The following is a 26762-nucleotide window of genomic DNA, read 5'->3' on the forward strand; positions in this document are numbered from 1 at the left end:
TGCTGCCTCATTTGCATCCAAGAAGGTTAGTATGTACTTTAATTTCCTTGTTTTGATAATAGAGATACTGAATAACTTCTTAGCACAAAACATTAAATTGTTTACATTATACACACAGGTTGTTTATTAATTGTATAAAGTTAAGTGTTACTTGATTACAATGACCACTATTACTACATTTTAGCTCAAGATGTTGCCAATACCTGAAAAGCTTGAGCAACAGCATGTTATCAACAATACCGGAAAGCCTTAAGCAACAAGTATGTTGCCCTTACCTAGATGGCCTAAACGAGTATGTTGCCAATACCCACATAAGCCATAGCAACAAGCATGTTGTCAATACCCGAAATGTTCAGCAGTAAACATGCATATTGCAATGAATGACATACCACCTGAAATGAAGAAGTTAAAATTGAGATATCAAAATGAATCAGCTGCTTGCTTGTTGTATATCCGCAGCCCAGTTCCAGTTTCTTTCAGTGATGCCTGTGAGCTAGAGATGAGAGATGGAGATTTAATTTTCAATTATCTTTTTCATTGGAAATAAGTACTGAAGTACACAACACTGAAGTAATCCTGGTGGAAACTTCCGGTTCACACAGAATTAGCAACACATGTCATTAATACAGCTGGATGGTTTAATGTAACAAGCGTGATGCTGATGCTTGGATATATTAGTCACAAATATGTAGATTTGAATAAATTCCAATCACTAGACAAGTTATTTGTCACCTGTCAATGACATCATAACTCTGTTATACTTGGTTGTAGTTCACTTCTGTAGAAAAGAAAATTATTTTTACTTTTTTGTTATTTATTTTTTACACACTACCCCCACCATGACTGAGGCTGATAGAATGGTTACATCCTGATGTTAGCGTCATATGTTGAGCACTATAGATCCAATCTTATGGGGGAAGCATCACCCCAAGCTGGAGCAAGCAAGGACACATTGCAACAAGCGTGTTGCTGTAGCCAATTTAACAATTTTATGGGATCTATTGGGGGAAGCTTACACCCCTAGCGGCAGCAAAATCTGATACAACAACAAGCATGTTGCATAATTGCGGAACTATTGCTAAAACTAGTATAGTTTGGCAGGGGAAGCATACACCCTACAGCAATAGCTCCAACTAGTGGCAACAAACTGATACAACAAGCATGTTGTATTATCACAGAACTATTGCTAAAACTAGTGTAGTTTGGCAGGGGAAGCATACACCCTACAGCAATAGCTCCAACTAGTGGCAACAAACTGATACAACAAGCATGTTGTATAAATCACAGAAATGAAAGCTTTAGCATAAGTTCTGCCGGGAAGACTCAATTACTACGTCACCTATTGCCTTCACTTCTATCCAATCATATTCGTAGGCTCATTGTATAAAAGCTCGGTACTTACACATGTTTGAGTTCGCAGATACTGAAGCGACGATTACCCCCATCCTCCCCACCACCACCAGGATGGTCCTGTCCATACCTCCCAGGGGGGTCGGCTGCGCCCCTGCCTTCATCTTCAGGCAGGAATTGCAGATCCGATACCCTCGGATTATGCACTACGGACGGGGCCTACGCCAAATGACTTTGTATATTATCAGCTTGCTGAGCTGTCAATAAATGTATGGTTTATTGAAATAATTCTCCCGAGTCTTTCTGGTAGAACTATTGCTAAAACTAGTGTAGTTTGGCAGGGGAAGCATACACCCTACAGCAATAGCTCCGACTAGCGGCAACAAAACTGATACAACTAGCATGTTTGTATAACCATAGGACTAGTATTAAAAATAGTGTAGTCTGGTCGGAGAAGCATACACCCTCTAACTCTGAGTCAGATGCAGTGCACAGCTAAGCAATGAAATACAGTGTGCTTCCTCATTCATTAACATGATTTATGCTCCCGTCCTACGGATTCCATCGGCTGTGGAGGTGAAGATGACGACTCCCATGATTCCACACTTCTTCACAGGACCATCAAGCTACGATGTTGTTAGTGTTGAATACCAGACCTCTGCGGTGAATGTACTGTGTATTTTGCACAAGTATGTTACCGATATCTAGTAGGGGTGTAACGATTCATCAACTACATCAATGTATCGATTTATATTCCTATGATCCAACTACATCGATCTGTGCTCGGCAAGTTGGCCTTCCGGACGACATATATCGATCTAACATCGTTTTAAAAGGTAATCAATCGATTTTATCGATACTAGGAAATGACGCATTGGATTTAAGCACGTGAGACTTTATATGGATGTTTTTTCTTAGCACTTTTAATGATAAAGGCGTTAAACGTTACTCGAGTCAGTCTGCCTATCTGTGACGTCATTGCCATGCGTGACGCGCCAGCAGCAGCGCAAAGACAACAAGCAGTGCAAAGTCTCTCACCTCAGAAAAACGGACTTTCCTGTCCTCTCAGCCGCTATACTGCAGTAGCGCGCACTCTTCAATTGCACGCGCAAATGCGGCGGAGCGCGCTGTAGGCCTATATCGCTTCACTATATATAAAGCACAAAATAAACTACAAGCATGCAACGTCATTATGTTTTAAATTAGAAAAAAAAAAGGTGTCGTTACACTGTGCTCATAGCGTGTCAACAATTTTTGTGAAAACAAATGTATTATAATAGGCCTATATACTTCCTAAAAAGGTGGGTCGCGGCTTGATGACCATGGGGAAATGTGGGTCCCATGGCCTAACTATTCAAAACATCATTCAATGTTGTGATAATCGTAATTAATTACAATTTCAAGGGAATAATTGACAATTAGCCTATGATTTTTGTCATAATCATGCAGCCCTACTTTATTCAAAAAAATGTGAATGCATTTGACATTAATTGTTGTTTACTTGTTTGTTTATATCCATAATTAATTGATACCTGATTCCCTTACAATACTTTTTGGCTAAAAAGTCACTGAATCGATTTCAAGTCACTGAATCGTTTCAGATCGTATCGTTCTAAATGAACCAATATCGTCCTTGAATCATATCGACAACCACGAATCGCGATACGAATCGAATCATTGTTAAAACGAATCGTTACACCCCTAATATCTAGATAGCTTTAGCCACAAGCATGTGGTAACTTTAACACAGCATGTTGCAATAATCAGATAGAATTGATTAAATACTAGAAAAATGCAAAATACTAGAAGCCGAAGTAACAAGCATATATTCGATAACATTGCACTAGCAACCACCATACAGTACTGATAGCAATGTTGCTGAAATGACAGCATATTGCTGATGCCTGATAAGCTTAGCACAGCATGTGACAATGACACCAGCTATAAGTAGGGGTGTAAGAAAAAATCGATACACTTGAGTGTCGCGATATTTTATTTTGCAATACTGTATCGATTTTCAAATACGCAATAGATTTTTTTTTTTTTTTTTTTTTTTTTTTGTTACATGCAAAAATATTCATGGTAAGACAGTGGTTCACGTTTATGTTGTGTTTAAATCCCTACCACTAGATGGCTATGCTGAGACGCACCACTAGTGTCCTCGCCTAACAGTGTCTAACTTTTTGCTAGACGCTAACAACGTAGCTATGGCTGAACCCCGTGTAAGATCGGCTCCCGCTGCATTCCGTGCTGAAGTGTGGAATCATTTTGGTTTCCAGAGTAAAGAGGGCACTACCGATATCGACAGGAACCATGCAGTTTGTAAATTGTGTCTGGGAAAAATCAAGTACTCTGGTAATACCACGAATTTGATTGCACATAATCAGGGTTCTAAATTAACACCCGCCAACCCGCCAAATGCGGGTTAAAATTCATTTTGGCGGGTGTTAATAAAAACTTACTAGCCAGTTAGGCCGGTGATGCATGAGGCATGATGCATAAGGCTCTGTTCCGCTCTGTTTTCGGTAATTTCTCCCCCTGGCAGTACTTCCTACATTTCCCATGAACACTGTGCCGTAATGCTACGTGATGACGTTTCATACGCCCATTGGTTTCGCGCAGTTTGCAGTGAAACCAGCGCGAGAAACCATGGAAACGAACGGACACAGAAAACACAAGAAATAAGACGAACGGAGTTGGCTAGTAAAGTAGGTTAAACGAAATGCGGCCGCGGCGGTGGTTGGGACAGACTTATGGGGGCGAGAAGAGGAACGTGGCAGGGGATGAGGAGGGTATCGACAGAGAAACTAAGAAAATTTAATTTAATGCCAAACGGCTGACGGGTCGTGAATGGCTAGTGTTTGATCACAATAATGTTGTCATGTATTGTCATGTACGCAAAAGAAAAAAACAAAACAAACAATTTCGTAGTAGGATCTAATAATTTTAAAGTAGAGGCAGTAAAGGACCATGAGAGTTCCCGAAGTCATCAGGAGAGCCTAAGGATTAAAACTGCCAAGACAGGTCGTATTGACTTTCTGTGTATATTTTGTTGTATAGAGAGCCTAAGTCCCGCCCCTCCGCTTCCGGCTCATGGGACCTTATTTCGGAAAAAATATGTATGGAAGTCAATGGCGAGAGATAACTTATCTTTTTATTCCGTCTGAACTGTGCCCTGAACTACACATATGATGTTTGTCAATTTAAAAGGTAATTATGAAAGTCAAGAAAGTCGCAGTTTGTCATAAAACAGAAGAGTAACGTTTAGTTTTATGTGAAAATCGCTCAATGAACTACATCTCTCGTCTCGCACTATGTACGTCACAAGATCCGTTGCTCGTATGTGTGTATTCTGGCTCAAAACACTCAGGCATGACGGCGTAACGTTACGATTATAATGTAAGACTATAGAAAAAATGACAGACGTTAGCTTCAGTAAAGTTAGCTTCATTCATTGAGAGAAAAGGTATGACGTCGCATGTGCGCCTTCTGGGTTTGTAGTCTTTGTAATTACGTATTTTCACAGTCTTATACCTCAGCAGTTTTACATCAAGCTGCGACTTTCTTGACTTTAAAATGTATCTTTTAAATTGACAAACATCATATGTGTAAATCAGGGCACAATTCAAACGAGATCAAAATATTTGTTGTCTCTCGCCATTGACTACCATACAATATTTTTCCGAAATAAGGTCCCATGGTGGTCGACCGGAAGGGGAGGGACTTAGGCTCTCTATTGTACTTTGTGTTTTTCATGCCAGCAAATTCTAATAAAATAATCAAATACATTCAGTGGCACTCATAATTTCTCTTATTTTCACCGGAAAAAAAATTGGCTAGTGGATATTCTGATTGGCTGGTAACTTTAGAAAGTTACCAGCCACATTGGCTGGTGATCAAAAAAGTTAATTTAGAACCCTGCACATAATGTGTTATGTATTGTGACAGGGGCTATATGTATTTTCTTTTATTATGGCCTACTTGAGCATATAAAAATTTGCTCACTAAGGCCGGTGACACACTGGCTGCGTAGCGTGTCTGTTTTTATTTCGGCTCCCATGTTAACAGGTTAGAGCTTGCACACTGCCTGCGTGAAGAGACGCGCGGAAAACGCGTGCATGCTAGAAATAGAACCGACGCCTATTTTTCACGCGACACGCAAGCGTGTTGGAAGCGTTTCCAGGCAAAATAGAATAGGAAAAGATGTTTATATGCCATTTTGACACGAATACATATTAATAAATGTCATTTTGATGTTTGAAAGTCTCTAGGTTTTGACATAAATGCAAATATAAATGTAATTTAAAAAAATATTATCGATTTTCAAATACTGCACCTGTCAATACAGAACGAAATATTCTATAGCCTATTTTGCCGTCAACACTGCCGACATTGTCTTTGCTGCTATATATTTATGTTTAACATGAAGTATAGGCCTTCCACAACTCTCTCCCCATATGTCAAATATATCACCAATGAGGCTTATCATGTCACCTAGCAGCAGCAGCGCTGCGTCAGACACGTTTCTGGTGTGCAAAGACATGGAAAAAGCCACGCAAACGCCACGCAACAGAAACGCCACGCAGCCACTGTGTCGCTGGCCTAAGAACATGTGAACCACAATCCCAAACTGGCAGTTTGATTTTCTGTGTACTGAATTGTTTACCTAAAGTAAACTTCTTTGACTTATACACATCATGTCTTTTTTTAAATATTACTTTTTCTAAAATTATAGTCCTACTTTTAAAAAAATCCCAATATATCGCCTTATGCACAGTATCGAAATATATTGCAATATATTGAATCGTGCCCCATGTATCGTGATACGTATCGTATCGCCAGATTCTTGCCAATACACAGCCCTAGCTATAAGCCTAAAACACAGCCATGTTCCAAATAACGACTGGGCTAAATAACCTTAAAGTAAAACAACCATGTTACCAATAGCAACTAACAGCTTTTAAAGCAAGCACTTTCAATAGCCACTAGATAGCCTTTAGAACAAGCAGTGTTTCTATAGTTTACATATACATATATATTTATCGCCTAACGATTACAGCCCCATTGACTCCCTGTGCCAATGCATTGATGAAGTCAACAGTTGGATGTGTCAAAACTTTCTTCAGTTAAACAAAGACAAAACTGAAGTCGTTGCGTTTGGAAACAAAGATGAAGTTCTCAAGGTGAACGCATCTTCACTCTAGGGGTCAAACAACTAAAAATCAAGTCAGGAATCTCGGTGTGTCCCTAGAGTCAGACCTTAGTTTCAGTAGTCATGTCAAAGCAATAACTAAATCAGCATACTATCATCTGAAAAATATTGCAAGAATTAGATGCTTTGTTTCCAGACAAGACTTAGAGAAACTTGTTCATGCTTTCATCACCAGCAGGGTGGATTATTGTAATGGACTCCTCACTGGCCTTCCCAAAAAGACCATAAGACAGTTGCAGCTCATACAGAACGCTGCCGCCAGGATTCTGAGCAGAACCAGAAAATATGAACACATCACACCAGTCCTCAGGTCTTTACACTGGCTCCCAGTTAAATTTAGGATTGTTTTTAAAGTATTATTACTGGTATATAAATCATTCAATGGCCTAGGACCTCAATACATTGCAGATATGCTTACTGAATATAAACCCAACAGATCACTCAGATCACTAGGATCATATCAGCTAGAAATACCAAGGGTTCACTCTAAGCATGGCGAGTCCGCTTTTAGCTATTATGCCAGCCGCAGCTGGAACCAGCTTCCAGATGAGATCAGACGTGCTCCTACAGTAGTCACATTCAAATCCAGACTCAAAACACTTCTGTTTAGCTGTGCATTTACTGAATGAGCACTGTGCCAATGTTCGTCCGACTGTTTGTACTGTATTTTATTTTATTTTTCTAAACTGTTTTAATTATTCCTATTTCTTTTATTATTTTAATTTCTTCTATGTAAAGCACTTTGAATTACCATTGTGTATGAAATGTGCTATATAAATAAACTTGCCTTGCCTTGCCTTGCCTAATTTTTTATTTTTTTATTTTATACACAGCTTAAATATACCACCATGTTGAATTTCAGCCTATAAAAATGCAAGCCCTTAAAGGGTAACTAAACCCCTGGTCAGAGCCTGACTCCACCCACTGGCAATATTTGAAAAATGCTAGAAAAGTGGGCAGACCCCAGCGGAGATAGAGGGGACGAACCGAGGGCGGGGCTGAGCGGGAGGGGGGGCGTGCACCTGAGACCCACAGTGACGGATTACTTGACAGCTGCTGTCAGACTCTAAAATGGAGAGTAACTCACAGGGTAGCAAGACGACGTAAAGTACATGCATCTGATGAGTTTTATCGAGTTGATGTCAATAGCGCGCGCTTTCTGTAGGCATATTCATATTTTGCCGCTATGTGGAAAAAATCCAGCAAAATGCGCCCATTTCCACCTCTATTGCGTTGGAGAAGCAATCCCATGTAAATTCAGGTTGCACACTTGAGCTCCACTGGCGCCTACTTTCCAAGTCTGCTGGAAAGCTATGCAGTCCAGCAGTGCTGTTGCAACCAGCAACACTACACCTACGTACCCTCCTGACCACTGTACTAAATACAGATAAATCTACGCTAACTTGAAGCTATCTTAACTGATGCAATACTATGCGTGGTAGCTCCTACCAAGGGAGGGCGTGGTGAGCTGGAACCTGCTTACGTCATGCAGCACCGCAAACATCCAATAGGAAAATTCAACTGCAGTAGCCACCGTTCAACCTGAAGAGGGCAGCACTCAGACGTTTTTACACCATATATTGTACAATTAAATCACTTTATACCCAAATGTCAAAAAAGTTACTTGAATCAATGAACAGCACTAATAAAGCCCCATTCTTAGAGATTATTAACTAAAAAAAGTTGGTTTAGGGTTTAGTTACCCTTTAAAAAACAATGCATTTAAATGAAAGCATGGTATACAATACACTATAGCTTTAAGAACGCTGGGTGTTTCCAAGAACTAGATAGACATAGGCTGCGTTCCAGTCCAAAATTGTCATGCCCTTCACTCGCTAACTTCCCTTCGTCTCGTTCACTCGGATGTACGTCATTGCGAGTGCCCACTACTGGCGGAAACTGCAATGGGCTGAACTGGAACGTCCTTGCCCTTCATCTCTTGGAATCAGCTGTGGAGTTGATTTAATATTTAAATTGTTTTCCCTTTAATAATTTGTTTAATGCAGCATCCAAATGTGTGTTTGGGTTGTTTTAAATGAAAAAAATTATAATTAATATATCATAGATTTGTCTGTGTGGTGGTGATTAGACGAGATATGCGGTGACGTCACAATCATATTGCATTGTGGGACATATAGGTGCCTTAAGTGTACATTTGAAGCGACTCGCTCCCTCGGTCAAAATCGAGGGAACGAGGGTCTGTCCATATAAACTTCCCTCGTCCACTTCACGAAGTGGAACGCACTTCAAAATGGCGGCGGGGATTCCCCCGACGGGAAGTGCTTAGGGAAGTTCGCAAGTGCGTGTCTAAAAGTGGACTGGAACGCAGCACAAGCGTGTCCGATAACGCTGAAGTGACTCAACTGAATAGTGACTGTTTACTATGTCTTTTTTAAAGTTGTGCCACAGCAGAATTGTTCCGTTTGCATCATGAATTGTTAATTCCTATCAAGCAAGCTGCTTGAATCTGTGCTGCATAGTACTAAAAGCACAGTGTGTGCAATGCGATCAGTTGCCAATGACCACACATAGTAACGCACAGAGCCAATATGATCGCATAAGTTAAGCCTAGCAAGAGCATTTTAATGAAAACGACTAAGTTAGACAAGCCCAAGCCACACGTATAGCATTAGCAACAAGCATGTTGCCAATACCCTGATAGCTTTTAGCAGTGAGTATTAAAAGGACTTAGCTTAGCTTTGTGAAGACTTTCAGAGATGAATGGAGAATGAATCACGTCGAGTCCTGTGTCAATAATGCAGCGATGCGAGCAGCAATGCAGACGGAGGTCACTTCCAATTCCAAATCAGGAAACTTATGATCAATGCAGCTAATCTCGTGTTCAAGTTTAAGATGAATCTGAGGTGAAATCCTTGTGGAGATCGAATTCCTCTTGCTAAATTCCCGATTGCACGATTCCTTGATTCCTTGTGAGATGATATTGCTTGCCTGCCGAATTTCGCCATTTAATTAGCTCCTGAGAAATGCGATAGCTGCTGAAGGAGCTTATGTATACAGTGACAGGCGTCGTATTCCTACAGGTAGATCTGAATCAGCTGAGAGTCAGCTGATGCGAGCTTGACTAACGTGACCTGCCAGAACTAACGCTACGCTTGATTGTAACCTAAAACACATTATAATTAGGAGATAATAGAGTGTGAAAAGTGCTGTAACTGTTTTTGTGAATTTTAATAATGAATAGCCTAATTAACACAAATGGAAATAACATCATAATAAAATCTGCTTCATATTTGCTAACAAAATAAACAAAATAACACGTTATGATTTTTTTTAAAGGTGCTCTAAGCAATATCATGCGTTTTTTAGGCTGAAACGTTTGTCACATACAGCAAACATCTCCTCACTATCTGCTAGCTGCCTGTTCCCTGAACACACTGTAAAAAAACGCAGTCTCAGAAAGCCCAGGCTCCACAAACGGCAACAAAAACAAAATGGCCCAGCCTGGACCACGAAACATAAACAGTGTTCCAGCCAATTCGCTCCGTGCACAATATGGCGACCGTTGACATTTGAACTTGAGTGTGTGGGCCAGTACTTCCGGTGAAAACTTCCGATGATCTGACCGCAAGAGCGGGAGACTGCGAGAGCGAGAGACAACAGCCACCGAGTTCCATTACCAGAGAGATATTTTTTCACAATGAGTGTTTTTAGGATTCAAGAGAGGCGACTTGCCTTTCAGAGGGTGACAGCCTCAGCACTTCTTTGTTGTGTGCCGTTGTACCGTTTTGTCACGTTACAACAAAGAAGTCAGCTTTCATGCATTCCCCATTGACGCTGCGGTACGGTCTGAGTGGATGCAGAAGATCCGGAGGGATGACTTCAAACCGACCAAAAACACCAGGGTCTGTAGTCGGGATTTTAAGCAGACTGATTTTAATGTGACTGCCGGTGGGTTGAGGAGGCTGAAGAAGGGAGCCGTACCAGTTTACTTTTCGTGGAATGGGTACAAACTACCTGCGCCCTGACCAAGCGTCTGGGAACGGCATCCGCAGGCAGAGAGTCCCGCAACAGAGTCAGACTCGGACAAATGTGGTAATATGATGTGCATAGAGTTGTGGGCTAATGTAACGCCCGTTTCACACATACTCCGTGTGCAGTGCATATGCGGTGTGTTTTGCAGTGCATATGCGGTGTAGGAGCAGCACACGCTTTCACATATGCTGCGTTTGCAGTGCGTAACTGATCCACAGCTGTACCACAAACACATACTCTCTATTTTTATTTCAAATCCAGAAGTTATCAGCAACCTTTATTAAAAAAAAGTTTTGTCAGCATTGCGATTCTCATTGTACACATATACACTCTTTAATAGACGTATTCACGTTTAAACACAATTTAAACAACGTATTATTCAATGCATTAGGCTACTTCTTTATAGATTTATATATTAAGTTGCTTAAGCAAGTGGTAAAATATTTAACCATGTACTTATATTAAAATCGCAAACATTTTAAATTAAAACTTAAAATTGACAAAAACAGCCGTCTCTCATACCTTTTCTTTTGCATTTAAATTTTAATACAATAAATCTTGCATATCTCAAATAACTTGTTCCCTTTCAAGGCGGTAACTCAACATTACGTCAGCTTTGACGTATATGGGAACTCCTCCCTTCTCCACTTTCGCTGAAATCTTATGAGCTAACAGCTGGCCAATTGACGTGAAGCATGCAAATACTGACAGGTTAGCAGGATGTCAGAATCTCTTTCTTCACGCTAGAAGTCTTATCTAAGTCATCGTGGAAGTTGCATTAGAGGACTACTCACCCCTGTTTTTCCTCTCCGCATTCGATGGCTGCTACATGCCAGATTTGTGTGGGTCCCATTGACCCGCCCGACCTTCACCAGTTCTGTGTCACCTGCCTGGGCCTCGCAATCCCTCGACGGCGGCGCAACTGACGCTGACGTCATCAGGGATCTGCGCGCGGCAACTGATCTCGCGCTGATGGCTACTAAGCGCTCTGCTCAAGCCATCGGCCGTTCCATGGGGTTCATGGTCGTTCTTAACAGGCACCTATGGCTTACCCTAGCTGACCTGAAGGACGCGGACCGCAAGACACTCTTAAACTCTTAAACTCCGAGACGCAGAAGCGCGCCAAGGCGATGAGCCACGTGATGCCCCGTCGCTCATTTCAGGCATCATCTGCGAGGTCCCGCTCTTCTTCTGCACCTCGCCAGGCTCAAGGACCGGCTAGACAGCCCGCCGTGGCGCCTTGTCCCGAACCGGACGCTCATTTCGGCAGAAACAAGCAGTGGTCAGGGCCTGGAAGGAAACGGCAGGGTCAGAAGAGGAGCCCGCGCTGAGAGAGAGCCAGCGCGCCATCCTCGGCTACCAAACCATCTCCCCGACAGACCGATAAAGAGGAAGAGAGAGCGCGCTGGAGGTCCCACCCCCAAGCGCCATGTTCAAATGCATCATATCCCCCATGTTCCTACGGGCGATGATTGCTATGTGTGTTTAAATGCTGTTTGTGTGAGTTCCACAACAAAAACATATATCCACTCACAGTCATTTCCCCCTGTGGCTCAGTGGCGAAATCAAAGGCTTTCGCGCCAGAGACCAGTGTTCGAATCCCGGCTCTGGCAGCAGATAAAATTAAAAAGAGTTTTTCTTCCTCTTGCACCCAACACTGTGTCACTCGCCCTGTCTCAGAGCAGCGCAGAGCCACAACCCATGATTATAATGGCCTCTCGAGTGCGCGGGAGTGCCAACACCACACAATGCCCACCGCAAGCCGCCCTCCCGCCAGTGCTTCTAGCCTCGCGTGGACGGGGCTCCGGTCAAAACACGCCATCAGTGGCTACAGTGGCCGTAGAGCTAACGCGTCCGCTGTGTCACTTCCTGGAAGCGTGGTCCACTCAGACTCAATATCTCCAGACTCCCTCGGGATCCGGTCGAAGCTCCGCCGGAGGTGGAAGTTGAAGATCTCTCTGACAGGGGACTCTGCCAAACGTTCCCAACAGACCCTCACAGTAAATTTGGATCTGCCGAGTCTGTCCAGCTTCCTCCCCTGCCATCGGATCCAACTCACCACCAGGTGATCAGTTGACAGCTCCGCCCCTCTCTTCACCCGAGTGTCCAAGACATACGGCCGGAAGTCGGATGAAACTACCACAAAGACGTGCGTGGAGGTGATACTGACTATCTCTAGTCGGTACCTCTCAACCTCACGCACAATCTCAGGCTCCTTCTCCGCCAGCGAGGTGACGTTTCACATCCCTAGAGCTAGTTACCGTGTCCAGGGATTGTCGAGGCCCCCGCCTTTGACTGCTGCCCGATCCACTAAGCACCGCCCCCTTACGGTCCCTCCTGCACCCCTCCACCACAGTAAGGTGAGAGTTCAAGGAGGGGTTTTAACGGATTATAATTAACGGATTATAACGGATTTTTTAAAATAGTTTAATTATTTTTAGAACTTTTACAGAATCAAGAAAGTAAAGAAAAGTGAAGAAAGAGAGAGAAGAAAAGAGAATGGCAAGATTACAATCAGTTAACCACAACCTACAAGAAACATCAGAGAATCCAGGTCACCTTAAAGGGGCACAATAACTTAGAAACGCATCTAAAGGCTGCGAACAGGTACTTGCATTGACTTTGGTTGCTGAACAAGTCCAGATGCAGGAGATTCTTGAGATCCTTGGCTGAAGCGTTCGTTTGGGTTCTTGGTGTGGTCCACATTGAATCCAAAGAAATTAACTTGCTCCCACGTTGAATCCAAAGAAGTTAACTTGAGATGAAGTCGCAAACTTTCCCAAATGTTTCACAAACTTTCCCAAATGTTTATAGTATTTCTCCTGTGTTTTATGCATGTCCCTATGTTTTATTACATATAATAAATACTATAAACATTTGGGAAAGTTTGTGAAGTAAGTGTCCTTGTGTATTGGAAGTTTATCTCTATAGTCTTTGACCAAATGGCTAGTGGCGTCTGGTCTGCTGTCCAGACTTTGAGGGTTGCAGATACAGTCTCTTGCTGAGATCGTTCAGGAGAGCAGAGGTGATAACGGCCTTTGAAGAGAACTGGTTTGAGGGCCAATGACAACAGGGGAGAGGGGGAAGGTTTTATGATGCCTAGAGCATTTTGTATTAAGTCCATTCATTACAAGATGAACAATAAAACCTAAAATTAGTTCAGGCATCATATAGATTTGTAAAGATGAACAATAAAACCAGAACAAGAACATGTATCAACTGATTGAAACAGAACAGATAGAATGAACCATTGATTTGTAAAAGATCAGATCAAGTAATGAAAGAAATATAAATAATCCCCCTCTTCCTTATAACCCTAGCGACCTCCACATCCTTATAAATTCTTTGTACAAGAAGGTCCTCCTCTGCAAAAACAACAAAATCGCACTACTGCATTCCGGTGATAAGCAGCTGGCCTTGCTCCTGCCAATAGTAGCTGTGGCCTGGCTTCAGGCACAAGGCACCACTCTGCATGTGCAGGTACCCACAGTCCACATAGCTCTTCACGTTCTGGAAAAAAACAACACCATCTGGAGAGGATACGAGCCAGGGAGCATCTGGATGGATGACAAATCCTGATGGCCAGTAGTTGACATTTTTAATGTGAGTATATTCCTGAATAGCTACTGGCTCCAGTGCCAGCCCCCTCTTCATCAAGGATGCCTGAACCCCACCTTTGCGGATGTGTTCTGCAAGGTTCTCTGCAGAGCTGTGACCTCGGACACGGCACACTTGGGTTTTGCACACTTGGGTCTTGACTTGGGTTTTGTTGAGATGAAGACCATGTTACCCACTCTGCCTGGTTTCACACCCTATCAAGTAAACAAACAAATAAACAAACAAACAAAACTTAAGGACAGAAGTTGGTTAGCCACCATAACATACCATCACAAACTAACCACACTAATACACCAGACAGGCTTCACAAGTTTCTCCAATCCCCTCTTAATGTGATTGGCATACCTACCATAGCTAACTGTAATAGATGTGGTAATGATTTTGTCATTTTGTCACTTGTTTTGTCTTCATTGTGCTTTTTAAACAAGGTGGGTAGAGCTTATATCCAATTTCAAACATAAATGAACAAATCAACAATTTGTGATTAGCCTAAATTCTTAAGTACTTACCAGTCTTCGTGGTTTATGCCATCGCTGCTCAGTTTCTGTGCAGCTGAGGACAGGCTGTATTGCTTTCAGTTGAAACGTAGAGTACTTCGTAGTCTGATACAGTAGTGCAACACTGTGGTTGCAGAGAGCAGTTCCAGCCACACAGGAGCACTCAGCCACAGCAATTTGAATTGGTGAGCTGTCCTCAAAAGTAATCTATGAATAAAACATGATTTTAGTATTACAATTAGACTAAGTCATTAGATAACAACTATAAAAAAAAACACTAAAGGTGAGAGGTCAGAGCAGGCTAACCATTCAAGCAAATAGTAGCGGTATGATTCATTAGGCTACCAGAACAAATAAGCCAGCCTCACTAATCTCTTAAAAGATTTTCTTGGTATTATAATACAGTTAGAACAACAGTGTTAGTAAAGCATTGAACAGGTTAGTATAGCCTAGATTTTGAGGGTACAAAATCAGCTCTTACTAGGGAAACTAGGGAAGTCAATTGTGATGACCAGGGTCTGTTTTGTCATGTGTTTGTTTGTGTTTGGACTTTGTTTTATTTCTTTCAGTCTTCTTGATTCTGTCGGTGTTGATTGTATTCAATTATCCCTAGTTTGTTTAATCATTAGTTTCCTGGTTTCAGGTGTGTTGTCTTGTTAGTTTGTATGATTCCTTTCATTCTCATTTGCCCCAGCTGTGTCTCGTTTCCCTGATTTCCTCTGTGTATTTAAACCCTGTGTTTGCTCTTGTTCCTGGTCAGTGATTGTTTGTAGTTGCTTTCAGTGGTTGCATGTAGGTTCTGTGTGTACCTGTTGCCCGTTCTGAGATTATCCTGTTCTGAGTCAATTCTGAGTTTATCCTGTTCTGAGTCAATTAAAGTCTACTGCTGCATTTAGATCCGACTACCGTCTCTGCTTCTACGAGAATCATGACATCAATGAGGCCCATCAACTGTTTGGTTCCCAACTTTCTTCAAAAGATCTTTTGTGTTTATCAGAAGAAAGAAATTCATAAAGGTTTTGAACAACTTGAGGGGGAGTAAATGATGACAGAAGTTTAATTTTTGGGTGAATTATCCCTTTAAAGCCTTGCCTGTGAAACCAGAGGATTTAATTTTAATTGCAATATTACTTTTTTTTATCAACATGACACAATATGAGATTGATACATACAAATAGATTGTAGTAGTTGTATGATAATTGTAAAACTCTCATGACTGTAGAATGCTTAAAATTCTTGGTCACTCCCATAAATGACACCTGTTATTGGACTTATATAAGCAAACTGGCAGTGAAATCATCTTTAGGATTTTGGATCTGCAGCCATATCACATAGGCATTGAAGTTTAAAGCAGTGAAGACTTTCTCCATGGAATATCTTGAGCATCACTGCTTCCCCTCCTGGAATACAAGCTGCTCTCTGGACTTTCATTTGAATTATGTCAATGTATTGTTTTTCTTGTACATATCTACAATCTCTGTGCTGACGGTGTGTGGAAACCTACTTGTCATCATCTCTATAACAGTTTTCAAGCAGCTTCACACACCGACCAACCTCCTCATCCTCTCACTGGCCGGATCTGACTTCTTGGTGGGAATTTGTGTGATGCCGGTTGAAAGCGTCAGGAGCATTAACTCGTGTTTTTATATGGGAAAGTCGCACTGTCGTATCTTTCATATAATTATGTCCACTCTTCTGTCTGTGTCCCTCATGAACATCATTCTTGTGGCTGTTGATCGTTATTTTGCTGTGTGTGATCCACTCCTGTATATGTCCAAAATGACAATGAGAAAAACACTGATCTGCATAAGTTTAGGATGGGCTGCATCCATCTTTTATAATCTTGTATCAGTGAATTATGGAAACTTAAACCTGACAGGGACAACTGTGATCTGTTTTAGAGAATGTGCAGTGGCTATCAGCAATGCCTGGGGTTCAGCCGACTTGATAGTGAGCTTCATTACTCCGTGTATAGTGATATTAATCCTGTATGTAAGAATTCTGACAGTGGCCTTGAGACAAGCAAAATCCATCTCCAACTTTACAAAGAAAAGAGTCTCTCAGAAAAATCTAAAATCCTCCAGGAAATCAGAGGTGAAGGCAACAAAAACATTAAGCACAATTGTCTTTGTGTATTTCATTTGCTGGGTTCCCTGGTATATAGGTATGCTTAATATGAAACAATTTCAAAAGTCATCTGTGAGCGTCTCTGCTGTACTGTATTTATTTTACACTAATTCATGCATTAATCCATTTATATATGCAATATCTTACCCCTGGTTCAAAAAGTCAGTGAAGCTTATTGTTAGCTTAAAAATACTGCAGACAGCAACTAACCAGTTTAACTTGTTTCATGAAGACTGTTAATATGAAAATGCATGTATTTGTTACAAAAATATGTTTGCATTGGTGATCTTCTTGGCCTTTTGAAAAAAAATTATCTTCAATCTTTATACATGCTTCATTCTCTTTGTTAAGAATAACAATTCGCAAAAATAAAAGACATTATAATTAGGAGATATTAGAGTGTGAAGAGTACTGTAACTGTCTTTGTGAATTTTAATGATGAAAACATGTAGTACATCATACATGTTCCTGAACCCACGTGGAAGATTGAACAGAAATCAGGTGCTTCGGGTGTCAAGAAATCAGCTGAGGAAATCCAGGTAAACTGAACTCCGGAAGTACATATCAAAGTAAAAGGCATGTCATTATACACAGTGCAAGTGTGTTGACTTAATTAAGAGTAATTTTACGGGGAAAAGTCAGTGAAGAGATGAACAAGCGTCACTGGTTCTGAAGTTCATTCAATGTGAAAGTCTTTGACAGCTCGTGATCTGAACATTTATTTAACAATACGACAATGTCATTTTCCTGACCATTCTTGGTGTATGTTTGGTGTGTGTCAGTGAATACAGAAACTGTCTAATTTTATAATAAATGAATGTGTTTGTGAGTTTGGGCACTGTGATTTCCGCCGTCGGTAAACATTAGTTAGCCTGCTAATGTATGAACAACACTATTCTAGCTTTTTTCGAATCATTATCGAATAACTGGTCAGTAAAGCAAGGCACGTAGTCACACTATATGGGGTAAGTAGTCACAATGAGAACAAATGAAGTAACACATGGGCTTCACAGAAAAAATTCAGTAAAATCATTATGATAAAATAGCAAACAATTTGTGACTGCTTGTCATAAGCATTTAAAAGCAATATATGTGAAACTAATATATATTATGTAATGTTTTATATCATTTATCAATATATAGTTACTATACATTCATACATACATAAAAAGAGATAGTATCCCTCAGAGTAAAAGTGATTTAACATCGGTAATCTTTTTAGGTTTGGTGATTCATTCTGTGATCTCCATCATGTCTGGGTCAAGCTGAGTTGATGCAAATTTGCTGGCACAGAATATAAGTTCAAATATCCAGAGAATAACACTGCTGAGTGAGTCAGTTCCCTTTCGAAGGGAACTCGACACTACGTCATCGACGCTTTGGGGAACGCCTCAGGCGTGACAGGTGTCTGAAATCAAATATCAACTCACGGCAATCATGTTGCGACAGCCCGTGAATCATCAGCTTGATTGATTAACGCGCGACCTTGATGTATAAAGGTGAGCCTTGAAAACATGACAACATCTTTTCGTCTTCAGGGACTGTTTTTGTCTGTTAAGAGAATATCGCTTGGCATTATGAAACGCGCAGAGAAGAAAAAGGAGAGTTTTCGCAAGTGTGCAGACCCATGCCCAAGATTTTTGACACTGGGTGACACACACGATCTGTGCGTTTTTTGCTTGGGTGAAGAGCACGCACAGGAGGTTCTCGAGAGAGCCTCTTGTGCAAACTGAGAGTTTTTCATTGAAAACTCTCCGCTCTCGTCTGACCCTTTTCTCGAGGGAAGAGGTTTCAGCATCTGAGCCCCGTGGTGATGGTCCTGCTCGTGCTGAGGCTCAGCGGCGACTTTCATCATGGGGCTCCCAGATGGAGCTGGCCGATCGTCTTGAGAGGGAGGTTAACCTCTCAGATCGTTCGTCCACTGACGAGGGCAAGCTGCAGGTAGATGATGATGTTTTATTATTATCTGCTAATGCATCTGCAGCTGGTGCTCTTCCGGACGGGCAGGATTTGGTTGATGATGCTGTCAGTCAGGTGGAGACCGAACCATCTCAACCATCCTGCCCTGTGTATGCGGAGCTGGTGGACGTTATGGGATGCGCCACCGACAGATTGCAGCTGCCGTGGAGGCGCGTTAGGGAAGAGACCGCTCGCGGCCATCTTGACGATTGGTTTCTTCCCAGCCATAGGCCACCAGCTCAGGTGAGCCTTCCATTCCTTCCGGATCTCCATACTGAGATCAAGAAGGCATGGAAGAACCCATACTCTGCCTGTATTCATCCACATCAGCGGGGTATTTTGCGGAGTATGGGTACGTGTTGATGCCGCCCATGGATGAGACGTTGGCTAACTATCTCGTGTCTGGGCAGGCGTCGACATTGAGAGCTCCTACCCTGCCATCCAAGCTGCTAAAAACAACGTCGCGCTTGAATGGCAGAGCATACACAGCAGCGGGTCAGGCTGGTGCTGCTCTGCACATTCTAGTGGTGTTACAGGAGTACCAGGCCGAGCTGCTGCGGGATCTCGACCAGGGGGCAGGACTGTCCCCTGAGGCGGTCACTGAGCTGCGCCGTACCGCAGATCTTTCTCTCCAGGCCACCAAACAATCTGCTGCCGCGATTGGCCGGTCGATGGCGGCTATGGTGGCCACGGAGAGGCATCTGTGGCTCAACCTGGCTGACATCGGGGAGAAAGAAAAGACCTTTCTCCTCGATTCGCCGGTTTCACCCGCTGAACTTTTTGGCCCTTCCGTTGAGACGGTGGTTGAAAAGTTCAGGGAGGCGAGGGCGCGCTCAGCTGCTTTTAGGAGTTGTATAGCGATGAGATCCGAGTCCATGCCCAAGCAAGCGGGAAGGCCTGGCCCGTCTTGGTCTGAGGGCCATAGACAGGCCCAGAGAGCCAGTATTGCCTCTCGTGCGCCCCCTCCTGTCCGGAGCAGGTCGCAGAAGAGACGCAACTCCCGCAGGAAGCAGGATCTGAGGGAGGTTATCCAGGAGAAGCGCACTCAGCGGCGCTAGGGATAATCTCCCCGGAGCCTTCTCCTAACTTCCCCCAGGCATCTCTTACATCAGGCCTGGGGCTGGGCCCATGATGAGAACCATGTCTGATGGCCCTCCTCGACCTGGTTAGTAGGAGCGCCTCTTTCAGGCATGTAAGTGGTGAGCCCAGGTGCTCTTTGAAAAAAGAAAGGATTCCTGACGTGTTCTCATTCCGAACGCCGCAGGTGTGCTGTCTGGTCTTTTTGTGAAATGTTTTTTGTGCGCAAATAACATATTTCTGGTTCTCTTACAGACCGCGTCTCCTGTATAGAGCTTGGGGCATGTTATGGGTAAGAAAGAAAAATCCAAAAGCTTTTTCGGTGGCTGCATGGTCAGGTAGTAGGCCTTAGCAGGCCTCCTTGACCAGACAGTCCCCATCTTGCAACTGGACAGCGCTTGGGCCTCCCTGAGGTGAGTTCCCAGTTGTTGTTGGCTGTCTCGAAAAAAAAAAACAAAAAAAAAAAACATATGTGGTGTTCAGGTAATAGGCTTCACCAGGCCTTCCCGAATATGAGCTCCCATATGCTGTGGCTTATCAGGTCAGAGGCCTCACTAGGCCTTCCTGAGTATGAGCTCCCACATACAGTGGTTATCGGGTTATAGGCCCCAACAGGCCTTCCTGTTGAGGCCTATAACTAGGCTATAAGAATATAAGCTCCCACATACTGTGGTTATCAAGTATCAGGTTATAGGCCTCACCAGGCCTTCCTGATTATGAGCTCTCACATGCTGTGGTTATCAGGTCAGATGCCTCACTAAGCCTTCCTGAATATGAGCTCCCACATACTGTGGTTATCAGGTCATAGGCCTCACCAGGCCTTCCTGATTATGAGCTCCCACATGTTGTGGTTATCAGGTCATAGGCCTCACTAGGCCTTCCTGAATATGAGCTCCCACATACTGTGGTTATCAGGTCATAGGCCTCACTAGGCCTTCCTGAATATGAGCTCCCACATACAGTGGTTATCAGGTTATAGGCCTCACTAGGCCTTCCTGAATATGAGCTCCCACATACTGTGGTTATCAGGTCAGAGGCCTCACCAGGCCTTCCTGAATGTGAGCCCCACATACTGTGGTTATCAGGTCAGAGGCCTCATCAGGCCTTCTTGAATATGAGCTCCCACATACGGTGGTTATTAGGTTATAGGCCTCACCAGGCCTTCCTGAATATAGCTCCCACATACTGTGGTTATCAGGTAGCAGGCCTCACCAGGCCTCCCTGATAGGGCTTGCCTACCGGATTAAGCACTATGCTGAGCCTTACTCTCCGGTATTTTCCCGTCTCTGAGATCTGGGCCGAGTGGTTCACTGCCAGCTTCGCAGTCCCTCGGGTTGGATGCCTTACCTAAAGGCAAGTGTCCAGAGGCTCTGTCTTCAGACAGACAGGAAGTGGCCAGACTGTAGTGTCTTATGTAGTGACACCAGGTCAGGCCTGCCTGGTGGCATTTCAGATGGCACGTTCCCCTGAATAGTGACTGGCTGGGGTTCCCTCGGGTTCCCTAGCCACATTCCCTAGAAAGGACCCCTTCTAAGAAGTTGAAGTTGTGGTCCTAGGCCCTTGAGCAGGCCCAGGTAGACCTTTCACTAAACTATGTTTATGGAGGTTTTCTGTGGTATCTTATAGCTTGGGCTATGACCGGTAGGGAGTGCTGTCACTGACAGCCCAGTGTGACCTGAGGGGGTTCTAGCGTTCACTGAATTGCTGGTTCTGACAGTTGCCATTGCCTTTGGGCATGCACTCCCCTCAGCATGGTGGAGTTGGTATATCGTTCCCCAAAGCGTCGATGACGTAGTGTCGAGTTCCCTTCAAAAGGGAACGTCTCAGGTTACAACTGTAACCTATGTTCCCTGAGAACAGGGAACGAGACACTACGTCTCCCTGCCATGCCTCGGGGCCTGCCTACCAACAGTCCCTTCAGACGATAGGATGTTGTCATGTTTTCAAGGCTCCCCTTTATACATCCAGGTCGCGCGTTAATCAATCAAGCTGATGATTCACAGGCTGTCGCCGGTCAACATGATTGCCGTGAGTTGATATTTGATTTCAGACACCTGTCACGCCTGAGGCGTTCCCCAAAGCGTCGATGGCGTAGTGTCTCGTTCCCTGTTCTCAGGGAACATAGGTTACAGTCGTAATCTGAGACGTTTTACTCAATGCCTCTTTATTTATGTGATGTGTGGACTGTTTACATAAATGTTATGAGTTTGAATCACTGGTTTGGCCAAATACATTTTAAATAACCATCCATATTGGCCTAAAACTAACTAGAAAACGTCTCGGTTACTAACGTAACCTCGGTTCCTTGAGATGAGGGAACGAGTATTGCGTAAGGCTAGCTTACGCTATGGGAAAACTCTATTGAAGCAAAATCTTTAAAACGCAGTGCAGCTGCACAGCAGACACAGATGAGCGTCAACGCGGTCATTGGCTGTGCTGAGGCAACTGCACGAACCTATGGTGAGGCGGCTCAAACGCGTGAACCAATCAGGGCACTTCCCGCCCTGACACGTCAGAGCCCGCCAAAATGAGTGCAGCTTTTGCCTATAAATAACCCATTTCTAGCCTACGAAACCCAGGTTTAATTGACTGAAGCTGAAGCCCAGATCACAGCACAGTTGCACGGCGGGTCACACAATACTCGTTCCCTCATCTCAGGGAACCGAGGTTATGTTAGTAACCGAGACGTTCCCTTTCGAGAGGTTGAAATCTCGTATTGCGTAAGGCTAGCTTACGCTATTGGAACCCCCTTCAAAACGCCGTGCATGCTTAACTTCGCTCCATACTATAGCCCAAGGCAGACGCCTGAGACTCATAGAAGAGTAATGTATAAATATAAGCCAGTCCTTTGACAAGCTTCATATAGGGAATATACATATATATGAACCTTAGTTCAATTGGCCATAACCAGACATATGTCGAGCCCTATGGCTTAGGGGGGATGTGTTTTATACTTTATACAGAAAGAACCCTCGCTTGCAAAGCATGCAATTCCAAGTTATAAAATCTCATAAATGTGGACAGCGAGGCCCAGCCGGCCGCCTCACATATATCTCCAATAGGTATTCCACTTGACCAAGCCCAAAATGAGGTCATACCTCTTGTGGAATGAGCTCTGATGCCTAAGGGGCAATGAAGGCCCTTAGACTCATAAGTCAGCGCGATAGCATCCACCATCCAGCGCGATAATCTCTGCTTTGTGACGGCAAGCCCTTTAGTGCGGCCGCCAAAGCATACAAAGAGCTGTTCCGACTGTCTGAATGAGGCAGAACGCTCCAGATAAACTCTGAGAGCCCTGACAGGGCAGAGTAAATTCGCGTCTCTTTCGTCGCCTGGCGAGGAAAGAGCTGCCAGCGAAATAACCTGTGCTTTGAACGGAGTAGAAAGCACTTTAGGAGCATAACCATGCCTTGGCTTAAGGATGACTCTGGAGTCGTTTGGCCCAAACTCAAGGCAGGAAGCGCTTATTGATAGTGCTTGTAAATCTCCCACATGCTTAACTGAAGCCAGTGCTAGTAAAAAAAAGCGGTTTTGCGCGAAAGTAGCTTCAGGTTAGTAGACCAAAGTGGCTCGAATGGGGGAACCCTTCATGGCTTCCAGGACCGTGGAGAGGTCCCAGATAGGCACAGAGGGGGGTCGAGGAGGGTTTAACCTCCTTGCACCTTTAAGGAAGCGCACAATGAGGTCGTTTCTTCCTAGTGGTTTATCGGCTACAAGAGCGTGAGATGCTGTTATGGCCGCCACATACACTTTGAGCGTGGAGGGGGTGCGACCCTTGTCCAAGAGCTCTTGCAAGATGGCGAGTACACTTGGTCTGGATGCTCTGGCATCATCTTGATCCTATTTTTGCGTGGCTCGAGCAAAGGGAGAGAGAGGAAGTGGGTCGTCGTCGGTGAAGACAGCTAGTCGGGCCTGCAGGGTGGTGAGATCCATCACACTCAGGGCAGCCGCCCTTAGCAAGTGCAGCTTCCGCGTGGTCACGGCCCAGACAGGAAGCGCAGAGGAGATGACGGTCTCCACCAACGAGAAGGCCTAGCACGAGGCGCAGGCGGGGCGAGGCATTTGCAACAATGCCTTGGAAATTTCTCTTTTAGATGAAAAGTGTGACGCAACAGTGAACACACTTGCGTATAAATGGATATGGCGTGCCGGATGGCACAGCAGAACAGTGGGCTGAAGGCGGCGACAGGAAGCCGGCATCCTCAGAACTGCTTCTGAGATTTTGCTTCTGAGAAACTGCTAAAGATTTTGCTTCAATATTCTCGAGAAAATTAGTTTTCCCATAGCGTAAGCTAGCCTTACGCAATACGAGAGACCTCTCGAAAGGGAACTGCTGATTAAGTCCTTGCAAGGAACAAGACCATTTTAAACTACTATATTATGTATAGATTAGTCTTCACCTGGGTGTTTTAACCTGCCGGTAAAGTTAACCCTCTAAGCGCCAAAGTCGCAAAATTGCGACAAGACGTCATACTTGATAAAACAGGCTGTAGATCCTAATATGGTGTAATATCTCATTTGTATTCCCTACCACTAGATGGCAGACATGTAATACTTTGATTCAAGACCAAAATGACGTCATGTTCCTATTCAAAGTGTTGGAGAAAACAGCAGAGCAAGTGAGCGATCGTGTCATTGATGCGGAAGCAGTTCAGTTCAGAGCGTCTGAGTAAATTGTGAGATTAGTGAGAGAAAATTGTCAAATGGCTAATAAAAACTTGTACCATGAGGATGTGTTGCAAATGTTATTCGCTGATTCTGACTCTGAAGGGGAATATTTGCCTTTTGGAAATGACGATCGGCCGTCTAATGATCGCGTTTCTTTGCCGCGCAATGGTGTCGCCCGCGCCTCTCCCGGTACAACTTTGCTGCACAATGGTGCCGCGCGCGCTTCTCCCGGTACATCTTTGCCGCGCAATGGTGCCGCGCGCGCTTCTCCCGGTACATCTTTGCCGCGCAATGGTGTCCCCCGCGCCTCTCCCGGTACAACTTTGCCGCACAAAGGTGCCGCGCGCGCTTCTCCCGGTACATCTTTGCCGCGCGCACTTCTCCCGGTACATCTTTACCGTGCAATGGTGCCACGCGCGCTTCTCCCGGTACATCTTTGCCGTGCAATGGTGCCGCGCGCTCTTCTCCCAGGAAGGTTTGTAATATAGTAATAATTTAGTACTTTCTCCTGTTATTGTTGGTTTCCTCTTTTCCGATCATTTGGAATGAGGATAAAAAAATAAAATAAAATAAAAAAGCATGTAAATAAATTCCAACATCAATTCAATATCTACTATTTCCTGAATATTACTGATGAACTGATCAAAAAGTAGGCTACTGTTCACATGCGTTTTACTACTATATAGTATAGTAATAATTTAGTACTTTCACCTGTTATTGTTGGTTTCCTCTTTTCTCAACATTTGGAATGAGGATAAAAAAATAAAACATGCAAATAAGTTCAAACATAAGTTCAATATCTACTATTTCCTGAATATTATGAAATTCAAGAGGGCCGCCCCCTGATGACGTCATAATATGCAAATTAGATGAGTATATTTACACCCCATATAAACTTTCAGTCATCCCAAACATTTTTCTAATTTACAGTAGACCTCTATCTTTAAGCCCTTTCAAGCCACAAGCTTTTGAAATTTTGATGTCAAAATCCAGCATTTTTTCAAAAAAAACCTTGGCGCCTAAAGGGTTAATTGTCCGGTTTCTGTTGTCACAACTTCAGTTACTTGTGAAGCGTGCATTGCACATAAATGTTCGCCATATTTATGTTATGCAGTTTAATGAGAAAAGCTACATCTACTAACCACAACATGTAAAATCAATTATAAGAGGAATCAATAATAAATTGATGGTTATGAAAAAACATAATATACACTTTTAAATCACCCAATAGCATGGGAGGTGTGTTTAAAAGTTATTATCCAGTTTGTTTAGGTCTTGCCTTTTATTTATTTTTTTTCAAGCTAATGAAATCCAGCAGATGATGAGACATTTTGGAACAGCACAAGACACGACTATCCTGCGACAAACATTGTGAGTCGAATACAAGCAGCTAGTTCCCTTCCCTTTAATTTATCACACATAAAATAAATAAAACAGTTATATATGTAAATGCAAATATATTTGTTTTTATTTGTCAAAACATACAGACAGGAGAAACAGCAGAATGTCAGTCATCTTGCTAACGTGACAGATAAATACATGAAAGATTTCAGCTCTTTACCTGTGACCCCAGAACAGGTACAGAAATCAAACTGTCTATAATCAACTGTTAAATTAACTGTATTACCTCATATTCACCACATATACATACAATTATTCCAATGAAAGCACTTAAATAGAATTTTGTATTGTAGAATATTTTTTTTTTGTATATGGTCGAACATTCAGCGTCCATAACTTTCTGATTTATAAGTAGAAAAACAAATATTCAGTGTTGGGATAGGGCTTAAGCTGAACACGCCGACTTTTTGGGACTTAAGCTTAAGGCGAAGCACTGCTACTTGGGTGGAGTGATTTGGTCGCAGCACCTGAGAAGCCCCGTGGTGAGGAGCAGAGAGTTCGCTCAGAGTTGGAGTAAATCACTCCGCAGAAGTAGCAGTGCTTCGCCTTCTGAGAATATAGTTCCCAGTATGTATATGGTTAGAAGATGGCTGTGTCTCATGTGACCTTGTTATTTGTACACGCTGTGAATATACAAATCACAACATGTAAATAGGAAAATGTTGCCGTTCTTTTGTCACTTATTGAGAGCAGTATGCTAGATGGAGCCGTTTACCTCCAGTATTTGTGCTAAGCTAGGCTAGCGGTGGGTGCGTCAGACAGAGTTAAGGCACGCACAGAGATGAGAAGGGTATGTATGGACTTATCTAACTCTGGGGGATACGGTGAACAAGTCGACATACTGTATGACATTTAATTAA

The 26762-nt window shown here is 43.3% G+C and overlaps 1 protein-coding gene and 1 long non-coding RNA gene across 2 annotated transcripts in view; one reads left to right on the top strand and one right to left on the bottom strand.

The window, feature by feature from the left end:
- LOC307168678 overlaps positions 1-26762 on the bottom strand; it is a 380672-nt gene that overhangs the window by 312201 nt on the left and 41709 nt on the right. The window lies entirely within an intron of this gene.
- On the top strand, positions 16039-17037 carry LOC307168669 (trace amine-associated receptor 13c-like; the record flags this gene model as incomplete). Its single annotated transcript, XM_079888821.1, has 1 exon — positions 16039-17037. The coding sequence occupies one exon, from the start codon at positions 16039-16041 to the stop codon at positions 17035-17037; it is 999 nt and encodes a 332-aa protein (XP_079744947.1).

This window comes from Squalius cephalus (genome assembly GCF_949319135.1).
Source record: "Squalius cephalus genome assembly, chromosome: 12".
Lineage (NCBI taxonomy): Eukaryota > Metazoa > Chordata > Actinopteri > Cypriniformes > Leuciscidae > Squalius > Squalius cephalus.